General features: G+C 35.4%; 2 protein-coding genes across 2 annotated transcripts; one reads left to right on the top strand and one right to left on the bottom strand.

The window, feature by feature from the left end:
* The first annotated feature begins 1464 nt into the window (after window positions 1–1464).
* Window positions 1465–6022, top strand: irf2a (interferon regulatory factor 2a). Its single transcript, XM_079462436.1, has 9 exons — window positions 1465–1777; window positions 2035–2128; window positions 2361–2460; window positions 2572–2748; window positions 2871–2905; window positions 3014–3128; window positions 3885–4052; window positions 4147–4190; window positions 4300–6022. The coding sequence occupies exons 2-9, from the start codon at window positions 2042–2044 to the stop codon at window positions 4612–4614; spliced, it is 1041 nt and encodes a 346-aa protein (XP_079318562.1). The 5' UTR covers window positions 1465–1777; window positions 2035–2041; the 3' UTR covers window positions 4615–6022.
* Window positions 5107–9520, bottom strand: tmem134 (transmembrane protein 134). The gene is made up of 8 exons (XM_079462437.1): window positions 9103–9520; window positions 7984–8228; window positions 7507–7574; window positions 7238–7324; window positions 6792–6868; window positions 6494–6538; window positions 6288–6341; window positions 5107–6066 (listed from the first exon to the last, which is right to left on the bottom strand). Exons 2-8 carry the CDS (start codon window positions 8182–8184, stop codon window positions 5984–5986), a joined length of 615 nt encoding a protein of 204 aa, XP_079318563.1. The 5' UTR covers window positions 8185–8228; window positions 9103–9520; the 3' UTR covers window positions 5107–5983.
* Window positions 9521–10560: the final 1040 nt, after the last annotated feature.

Raw genomic sequence — 10560 nt, 5'->3', positions numbered from 1 at the left:
TAACAACTTAAATTTTACCACAAGCAATATAACTGATTGCATCAAAAGGTAACATATATACACAATACACATAAACTGGAAACATCAGCAAAGCTGACCTTATGCAGTATCATATTTTTGAATGTAGACAGAAATGCAATTTATCAGGGGTAACTCTTCCAGTAAGAACTCTATATATGTTCACATTTGACCATATTTCATTAATAAGTCTAAACAACAATACGTCTAAAACAAAAACAGTAGGCTACCTTTAAAACCCAATTTATCAAAAAGAATTGGTTTTGTATAAAACTACTAAAATAATAGCCTCCTTCATTGTGGGATGATTTGGCAAAATTTGGGGGCAAAATTTGAAGACACACCCTGATCAATTAAGAAGGGATGGAGTTTCAGTAAACCTCCTTTTTTTCCACTTAATCTTTTTTTCAAACATTTATTAAATGATTAATAACAAAAAGACAGTAACACTATTCAGTCTTTACACTGAATAGTCAATACATTCCCACATATATTGCATAGAAAGAAAATAAAGGGGAACAAATCAAGAAATTACATTATAAAAACAATATCCATAAAGAATGTTAATATTTAGCTTTTGCATTATTTTCCCTTTTTAAAATGTTAACTGTTAAACAGATCCATTCCAATGCATCAGTCTAGAAACAATTCAACAAATTACATTGAAAAAATACCACCATATCAACATAAATTTGACATATTTTATAAACATTAGAGTCTCCGGCCTTACATTTTTATCTTAAGAATTCTTTTGCAGGATATATATGATTAAAAATGTGGAAGTTAACCTCTTTACATTTAGGGGTAACAGGAAAATAAAGAAAATTACACCTTTTATGTCTTGATTTTTTTTCGAAATGCATAAAAAAAAAATTTTTCTCTTAACAGGACCTGGAAGTATACTTTTGTCAAACAATTTAGTAATATTTTGTTAGAACATTTTTTCTGTCTGCAAATTCCAAATCATTAATCCCATATTTTAGGAGTCATTACTGAATGTTTTAAATGTTCTTTTATTAAACTAATCATTTAAATGGGAATTGTCCTATGTAGTTAAAGAGGAATGTAAACGATATGAATCACAAAAATATTCTAAATCTAAATCATCCATGATTGACCATACACTTTATTTTTGCCACCATTTGTGATTCATCACGAGTCATCATTCATAAACAAAGCATTCCATTCACTATTATTCAAAATTGACATATTATGAGCGCTCAAGTATATGCTTGAATATCAACTTGTCTTCCAGTATAAAATACAAAGTCACACTGTAATAGAAAGTTTATAACAACACATTTTTAAATAAATATGTAGGCATTTTAAATCATCTGGTTTTGTGCGGTCGGTTCCTCGAGTCGATCATAATTTGGACGAAAAAATACAAGATAATCGTGTGGATTACTGAAGCGAAAATAACGCCGAGCTCCAGGCGGTGACGTTGCGTACGTGGAAGCGGAAATGAAAGTGAAAGGAACTGAGGTTTGAAAGGATCCGTGCGGCGCTGTTGACCAATGAAATGCTGCGTTGTTTCACTTCCGCGGTCAACTGTATGATGGCGGTGCGTCACTATGAAAGAACAGACGAGACGTTTAATACATTGATTTGAGATCTCGTTTGTAACGTTAAAACAGTATGTGCTTTATATGGCAGAAAGTTAAAGCATGGTGACGTTTTTTGTAGTATTTAAGTCAAAGATTTCGTAACATTTGTCACCGAGGGACGCTGACGTATAATCGGGTTGCCTCTCGTCCAGGTAAACATTTAAATGCTTCCAGAACGTGCCTGGCTGAAACCTTTGTAAACGCTCAGTGGCTACGTTTGAAAACAATTTAATCTACTTTTGTTAATCGCCTCATTTTATATAAATGTCTAAGAGTTTATTTTGTAGCAGTAAACACGAGTCATTTCACCTTATTCGTGGCTCCGAATTATGCCTAGTGCTTTACTATGTTCTGGTCTATGTAGTCAAATACTATGTAGTCAAATTCTACTGTATTCTGTCATGTCAAGTGTCAAGATGCCTGTAGACAGAATGAGAATGCGCCCCTGGCTGGAGCAGCAGATTACGAGCGGGCTCATTCAGGGTCTTCATTGGGTCAACGAGGTAAGAGTATAATCTTTTCTTAATTGTATAATTTCCTTTTTAACCAATTGAAGACGATACTATTAGATGTATGCAATAAAGAACTTGTAATCTATGTGATAACTTCTGTGGTTTTCCAGTAACGTTGTGTTGTGGAAGTGATCTTGTTATGTTAAGTGGGCTTTGCGTGTTACTTAATTCACTGTGCATGGATTGTGTCATATCATATCACACACGTGTTTTATATTTACAGGAGAAAAGGATATTTCAGATTCCCTGGATGCATGCAGCCAGGCAGGGATGGGATTTGGACAAGGATGCACCTTTATTTATGAACTGGGCCATTCACACAGGTATTGGCAGATCTGTTGTTCATTATATTTTCTTTGCATTTTTGCTTTGGCTTTGAATGTATTTATGTGGTAGAGTAGAGATTGTATTTTACCCAAACGTGTTTCATGCAGGAAAATACCGTCCTGGTATTGACAAACCAGACCCTAAGACATGGAAGGCAAACTTTCGCTGTGCAATGAATTCTTTACCAGACATTGAGGAGGTGAAAGATAAAAGCATAAAAAGAGGAAACAATGCTTTCAGAATGTATAGGATGCTCACTTTGACTGAAAAAGCTGTGAAGAAAGGTAAGTTAAAACAAACAAAACATGCTAGGAGTTGGGGAAAAAAAACACTTATGTATGTTCAAGTTTATGGCAGATATGGCTTTTATGTCTGTAAGGATCCTCAAAAATGTGCCCTTTTTCAGGCAAGAAAAAGATCGACCTAGAGCAAAGATCAAAAGTAAGAAGACGTCTTTACTCATTTAGCACATTGTTTTATCCATAGCAACATTTTATGAAAATGTTCATTTAAGTATTGCAATTATCTCATTGTCATGCTTGTTTTTAGAGGGTTTTTCAGAAACGGAAAGCAAGCACTCCTCGAAAATATAAAATGCTAAAACAACTAGAGGGGATGAAGGAGGAAACTGCAATCAAGCCAGACAGCACTGTACTACTTGCTGGTAACTAACACAGTTATACACACAACCTCTTATTTGTTCCTCACACTTATGAAATTTCACAACAGTAATGCAGCCAGCATAAATTAATGTCTATTCACTTAGTAGGTAGTGTAAATGAGTACAATTGATTGAATAGATAAAGATGTTGGGGTCATTCTCATGAAACCATTGAAACATCATAGCAATAATGATTTTAAATATAAAACATATAATTCAGTAACACAAAAATGGTTACAATAAAGATAATGGTGCTCTACCTTGCACAAAGAATTATTTAATTATAAAAATGAATTTAGTATATTATTGCATTTCCTGCTGAAAATCTCATTACCGTAACACGTCCAGCCATGTCTGCCTTCATGTTATGTTGTGAATTCTGCCAGTACCACAATAGCAGTTAGTTAAAATCGTCCTACTGTCATTACCGATTCAGGCAGTTTTCCACATTTACAAAATGTTACATTTAAATTTTAATAAAACATATACTTCAGTAGTGTCTATGAAAGGAATGATGAATAAAAATCTTGGCATCGTGACTTATGTTTTATGTTGTTTACATTTTTAGATCGTTGCGGTATTGAGATTATTAAGGTCTTATTTGTTCAAAGACGTTTTAGTGTTTCTAAACTTGTCAGACTTTATATTTAATGTGTAAAAGGAAATTGGTTGATGCAATTGGTTGATGCCATGCATGTATGTATGTTTCAAGGCAGTCTTTTTAAATGGTTATATTATATTTCTTATTTCTGAACACAGAGCATGAATACTACCTCATGCCCACATCACCTATAAGGCAGATGGTTGTTGGAGAACTAACCGAGGTGTGTGCAGTTGTAGAGGTTGGCACAGCAGACGAAGATCCTTCTATTAGTTCTACTGAAGGGTGTTACCCTCTCCAGGATTCACATATTTCATCTTGCAGCGGTAAGATTCTTTCTTTCCCACTGGATTTGTAAAAGGCTTTATTGGTATGAACATTGTCTTCCGCAAGCATAATTGTATATAATTTCCTCAACAGATAGTGACACAGAGAGCACACACAGTGAAAATGACTTAGTGCAGGTAAAAATGCATATGAATTAATACAAATTTAGTTGTGCTCAATTCAAATTACAGGGATGTTATATGCCAATGTGTTTTAGTGCTAAGTGTGTCTCTTGTTCTCCTGTAGCTTCCTCAGGACCTGTCTTTAAATGCTTCGCAAAGATCATCGAGCAGTTCGGTGTTAAAAATCCCACCTTCAGCTCAATCTTCAACTTTCAGCACATTAGAAATAACAAATTTTAGAGTGACCAGCTACAGAGAAGACTCCCCCCTCATTGCGTATAATACTGCTCCATGGCTACCCTTCCTGCTTAACTCACAGAATGAAGTGCAACCCTTGAGCCCGACCCCTACACTGGATCTCACCAGCAGCCCAACTCGGGCAAGTGTGATAGCAGATGCTATCGATCTTTCCGTTACAAAAGGCAAAGCACAATGCTGAAGACACTTGACATTTACAGCCTGCTGCTAATAAGCGAAGATACATTACAACCCAAAGGTTTCATATTGAAAATGGAAGTTCTCAGGCACTAGATTCTAGTGTTTGTGTTTATCTTCAAAAAGCTGAGAGTTGAATCGGCAATATTTTTCTCAAACTGCAAAACACTACCTCATTCTGTTGTCTTACTATATATGCAACATGTAGACCTACCTCACAGATGTGTGATGCTTTAACTAATGAAGTTTTGGGAGTAATAGAATGCAGCATTTCACATGTTGAATTGAATAGTCAGACAGCAGCTGAAACAAATTACGTTAGTTGCTAAATACTATAAAAAATATTGAATTATGCATTTTTATAGGTATACAACATTTGATTGAATTGTATAAGGATTTTTATGTGTATTTTCATATGAATTTGCTACATCAGTTTGATAAGGGAGAAACATTGTGTCAGTTTAAGATCAAAACTCAGATGTCCGTTAGTACTACCAACACTTGAATAGAGAAGTTTATTACAACTATTTAAATTGTGTTATAACTTGTCATTCGTGTTCTCAAAGAATGTTGTTTCATCACTCTTGTGTACAATCAACAAATACGTCTTTTGAAAGTAAATACAAAAAAAGCTTTATTGTAGTGTCGAAAAGATTTTAACAGTACACAATACAAAATCTTTGCAACACTCAATTTCTTGTATAATGTACACTAAAACAGTGGTTCAAAGTATTAGTAGTGGTACTAGTTAAAACAATAATTGATGTGCGTAGAAAAAAATAATTTACTAAGGTTTATGCATCTTACATGATTTTACAAAGAAATGAAATACATTAAAGAGTGTATGTGCATGTGGTGGTGAGTAAAATGGTTGTGTTCTTGGTTTGGCTGCATCTTTATTCCTTTGTGTAAATTATTTTGTCTATCATTAAATTTTTACTGCACATTAATGTTAGTGGTGTACAATTTCACGATGATGCATTTAATAGGACACTTTGTTCATCTGTTAGACAGCCAAATGCTTTCAAAATGTTTCACTGAATTGAGAAAGTACACTGACAGCAGTGTAGCACAACTTATACAAAATATCACAGAGATATGTGCTGTCTTAAATTCTCGTCTTTTTCTGTTTTGGACACTTTAAATCTAAGTAAAATTCTCATGTAAGTATAATTTGTAGAAGTGCCTCTGACACCTCTGTATTGACTTCTACATGAATTATAAAATCATTTACAAAGCTATAACTGAGATTTAAAAAATCTTCATATTCATACTTCATTTTGTTGGTTTTGAAATGCTGATATTTTTAATTGGTCCATGAAATGTTGGGCATAGACCATTCAGCCCACCAGTCTGAATGATGCGAGAAGTCTTCACTTCTCAAAGTATGGCAAATAAAAGAACTTGAATCCTCTTCTCCCCTTAACTGCACAGCTTATATAGATCACATGATAAACTGAAACAAAAAAGAACGCAAGAGAATACATAATTACATTTTTAAGATGTCTCTGTTACCAAAGGCAATTTATGATGCAGCTCTTTTCTCTCTAGGCTGTTTTACAAAGATGACTTGACATTCAATAACACTACCATAATGTTAGGTCTAAACTCCAGTACTGATATTTAAGGAAAAAGTTACTCTATAGAAAAACACATTAAGACAAATTCAGCTCTTACCACCAGGAATGAAAAGAAGAAATCCAGGAACAAAAAAAATTGCACTTGAAACACCTGTAAAAAAAAAAGGAAACACTTGACTTCACACAAGGTGATTTAGCTTCAGATATAGAAACTGACACGCTTTATGTAAAATAAGCTAGATTTGTGTCTCAAGCAAACCTGCTGAATAAGAACCAATTTACAACCAATGTAACAGGTCTTACCTGCGTGTGGGTTTAACTGTATGACAATGCCTGTAAAGATCAAAGCTGATAGAAGAGAGAAGGGGGAGATGACACGTGAGAACACAGATGACTATCTAAGTCAATACTAAGCAAATGACAAGCACACCTGAATATATCCTCTGCTCCTAAGATCAGAGTTGACAGCAGTATACACAAACTATATGCAGTCAAATAGAACAAGAGCTCCACAACTCAGATCACAAACAAGTGCTCACCGAGGAGATATGGTGTACTTATTAGGATAAAGTATTAAGCCACAAAACTATGAATGTCTCACCGACTCCAGTGATTAAGAGGAGGAATGAAGCCAGAACAACTCGTCTGTTCTTCTTCACCAAAGGGTGAGATGTCCACCTGGGAACAACCCACATAGAACACAGAACATTGAAAACTATATTTGAAAACACAATTGCACAAAGAATTTAAAGTATTGTTTTACACTGTGTGTCTAGATATTTTATGAGGGCTGAATGTATTCACTATAAATATAGTGCAATATGTCAACCAACTTGTGGAGTCATTTTACTGGTCCTCACTAAAAAGGCTCATTAATCGGCCAAATCATATTTTACTTCTAATGGTGTGCACATGTTTCTTTGAGTGTCAGATTTATGGATATGGTCAGAGACGAGATAACGTCATTAGTCTAATATAAAATCAATGGAAGTCTACGACCTCACTAATATAGTGAAACAAACGTGCGTGTGTGTGTGTGTGTGTTACCCGCAGCAGTGAGCAGACAGCTGTGTGACTGAGCTGAGTGTGCTGAATGACCACTGAGAGCTACAGTAGGACAAGGTAGCAGGATCACTGAAACACAAACACACATTTTGCCATTTAATGGATTGTTTGGTAATGTACACAAAAGTAAAACATTTTAAAGAACGTTGTTCTTATTTTAACACAAAGAATGGCAAGTGAAGTTCTTTAGTGACTAACATTCAACTGAGAAACCTTTTGGGTGTTTTTCGAGACAAAAAAAAAGCACAAACCTGATTTTAAAAAAGTTGTTGAAAGAAGAGTTCACAGTGCCCCCTAAAGCATCTTCATTTTCCAGGTTCTGTGGGTGACCACAAAATAAAGTCAGTAATTTGCCTGATCGTCTCTTTAAAGTCACCATGAAATGACCTTGCGATTGTCTTTTTTTCCGTATCGTGATGTACATCCAATTAAAACAACTTCTGAAATTGGAAAAAAGGTAGGGAGGGACTTCTCGTCGCCCTCCCCTAATTGATTGGATCGTTGTAAGTTGGCCTGATACACCACCAGTACCCATTGGACAGTCAGTATAGTCCAACCTCTTTTCAGGCCTTACAATGATGAAAAAAAAGTTGTTGTTTAGAGGGAGAGAGGAGCTGAATGTTTTTGATTAAAGGTTACGACTGCAAATACATTTGACAAAAATAATGATTGCACGGTGACTTTAAAGAGATTTTTCACACACTTGTCGCACAGCATATAAATCTGACCTGATATTTCATATTGCTGTGTTCAGGAGTGCCAGCAGAAGCAGAGGGATGACATTGCGGTTTGACAAAAGACAGAGGTCCGAATGTCATCTCCCCCCCACCGTCCTTCTCTTTCCCCTTCCATTCATCCACATCCTCTCCAGGCACCACCTCCTCCCCCTCCATGACAAATGCGTCATCAATTGTGAACTGTGTCCCCATAGCTACAGGCCCTCATACATTGAAAGGGTGTTAACTGACAAACACTGTAAAGTTGATAAAAAAAAGTTGAACGTTAGTTATTGAGTTAGTCTGTATGTTCTGGCCTCAATATTTTGTATATGTATTAATCATTTGAAATGCACAGTAATGAAATTTACAATCGCGACACACTATTAAGAGAAGACAAGAGGAGTCTATCTTTGCGTGAAGTGGTGTATGTAGGCAATAGATAAATCTTTAAAATAGATAAACTACTTTAGTTGTTTTACGCTGATGAACAGATGTCTATTTTACCATTTGAAATGATTCACCAATTCTGTCATCCCACAAACACCCCCGGTGACAGAGCAGTTGCACCGGGAAGCATGTGACTTTAAACTGGGATTACCCTTCCGATTGCTCTTAACACCACAACCGCCCAAAACAACCGATCTGTAGGTCATTTGTGATCCTTGTATAGCCTTCATATAATCGCGTACCGCCGCAGTACAGATTAAAAACCACCGTTAAATAAAAAATAAAAAGTTAGTTTTTTTACGCGATACTTTTTACATTTTACTTCATCTACTTTTGTTAAGATTTCTGTAATGACAAACGTATGTAATGCATTTCATGAGCATTTAGCCTGAACGTTTAAGCCCAGGTTACACAGAAAAAGACTAGTCCCAGTCTAAAACGAATGTTCTTTAAACTGTCGTAACTGAAAATAACATATTTTAAAATAGATCAGTGCCGTTGTTTTGGCTTAAAATACACCAGTAATATTTTTAAAGCAAACTTGAATATCATAATTTGGCTAGTGCACAGTCCTGGTTTAAGATAAGCCTTGTCTGTGAAACCGGGCCTTAAAGATCAGACGACCCTCCCGTTACATACAACAATACCACAATATAACAAAGAATCCACTTAGTTACTCACTCTCGATTTCTCTTGACCCTCTTCAATTACACGTTATATTCTCCGCCATGATGCTGTGATAACTTTCAAGCAACGAATGAATGTGCTCAAAAGTATTTTTTTAATCGGCGTATCCACCGGAGAAACTTTATCCTAAACTTTGCTAGTTACATCTGCTTCTTTTTCGTGGGTCAAAAACAAACAGACAAAAACATACTCGTTTACTCTTTTGCGACCCCTAGAGGACCGGCGGTTAAAAAATTTACTTTCTTCAAGCGCTATTAGAGACCTTACCCTAATAACACTTCCGACCTGGATAGCTATCTTTCTTTCTTTCTTTCTTTCTTTCTTTCTTTCTTTCTTTCTTTCTTTCTTTCTTTCTTTCTTTCTTTCTTTTGCAGAATACAAAAAAGATTACCAAATGACACTGTCCCCTATTGACTTATACAGGGCCAGTTGCATAAACATAACCGCTAAGTTAAGACTGTGTTTTAACAACTATTCTCACAGACTAGCAATTAGTTAGTAGGCCTACTAATCAGTCTTACTTTGATTTCAATTAGGCCAATCTTCCTTTTGTATAACTTACTTAATGAATGACCAGTCTTGAAGAAAAATGTTAGGTGACTAACTTGTAACCCTATAAGCAGTTTATGCAACCAGCCCGGGTTTGGATTGGTATGAGGGTGAATAATACTGACTGGAGTTAAATTTTTGGGTGAACAAATTTATTTAAAAAAATGTATATGTGCTGTGATTTTTTTTTACAGAAATGTTGTTATAAGGCCAACAAACTATGCTGACCTAGAAAATCCTCTCAATTTGGCTAAATCAGTTTGAGCTGGGCTGGTGCCAGTATAGCTTCCGTCCTCTTCTTCACATCCATTAATGCCACTGTGGGTTCTTGTGAAAAAAAGACAAACTTTTACAAAACCAAGTAGTGCCAGCTGCTTTTGGCTCTCTTTTTTGTTCTTCTATTCCAGGCTGGTGACAATGAGTGGACCCCATGGAACTGATCAAAATCTTTAAACAGTTGCAGCTCAGCATCATGGAGAGTAATCCTTGTTAACTTTTAGTTGAAGACACTTCAAGTGCCAACATTCTTCCCAGCAAAGTGGTGCTTTCTTAAGAAAATACATTTCAATACAAAGTCTGGGAGGAGCGGACTCATCCATAAACATAAATATATATAATAAAAACATAAACAATCAACAAAGACTAATAATCACCACATAATACTTATGCAAATAAAAACAACCTAAACAAAACTATCAAAAAATAACCTTGAAACAGCAAAAATGATTTATGTGAATGCTGGGAACATAATATATTGTTGTGTTTTATTGCATGTTCTGAGTACTCATCCATGATTTAAAGCAGCATCATGTATTTCATGAAATTTCATCTTCAACATTTTTGTCCTGTCTTCAATTTGAACCTCACTGTAATCTGAGGTTGATTTAACGTGTCCAAATATTA

The sequence above is a fragment of the Barbatula barbatula genome (assembly GCF_947034865.1).
Source record: "Barbatula barbatula genome assembly, chromosome: 8".
NCBI classification, from domain to species: domain Eukaryota; kingdom Metazoa; phylum Chordata; class Actinopteri; order Cypriniformes; family Nemacheilidae; genus Barbatula; species Barbatula barbatula.
Note: the sequence above shows the minus strand (reverse complement) of the source record. Positions and strands in the feature narration are given on the sequence as shown.

What these genes read in the sequence shown, in the direction of transcription:
- irf2a (XM_079462436.1), top strand. Translation starts at nt 2,042, where the DNA reads ATGCCTGTAGACAGAATGAGAATGCGCCCCTGGCTGGAGCAGCAGATT. An exon ending in GAACTGGGCCATTCACACAG is followed by an intron (nt 2,461 to 2,571) that starts GTATTGGCAGAT and finishes TGTTTCATGCAG; the next exon opens with GAAAATACCGTCCTGGTATT. An exon ending in GTGAAAATGACTTAGTGCAG is followed by an intron (nt 4,191 to 4,299) that starts GTAAAAATGCAT and finishes GTTCTCCTGTAG; the next exon opens with CTTCCTCAGGACCTGTCTTT.
- tmem134 (XM_079462437.1), bottom strand. Translation starts at nt 8,184, where the DNA reads ATGGGGACACAGTTCACAATTGATGACGCATTTGTCATGGAGGGGGAG. An exon ending in AACAACTTTTTTAAAATCAG is followed by an intron (nt 7,325 to 7,506) that starts GTTTGTGCTTTT and finishes TTTGTGTTTCAG; the next exon opens with TGATCCTGCTACCTTGTCCT. An exon ending in ACAGTTAAACCCACACGCAG is followed by an intron (nt 6,342 to 6,493) that starts GTAAGACCTGTT and finishes TTTTTTTTACAG; the next exon opens with GTGTTTCAAGTGCAATTTTT.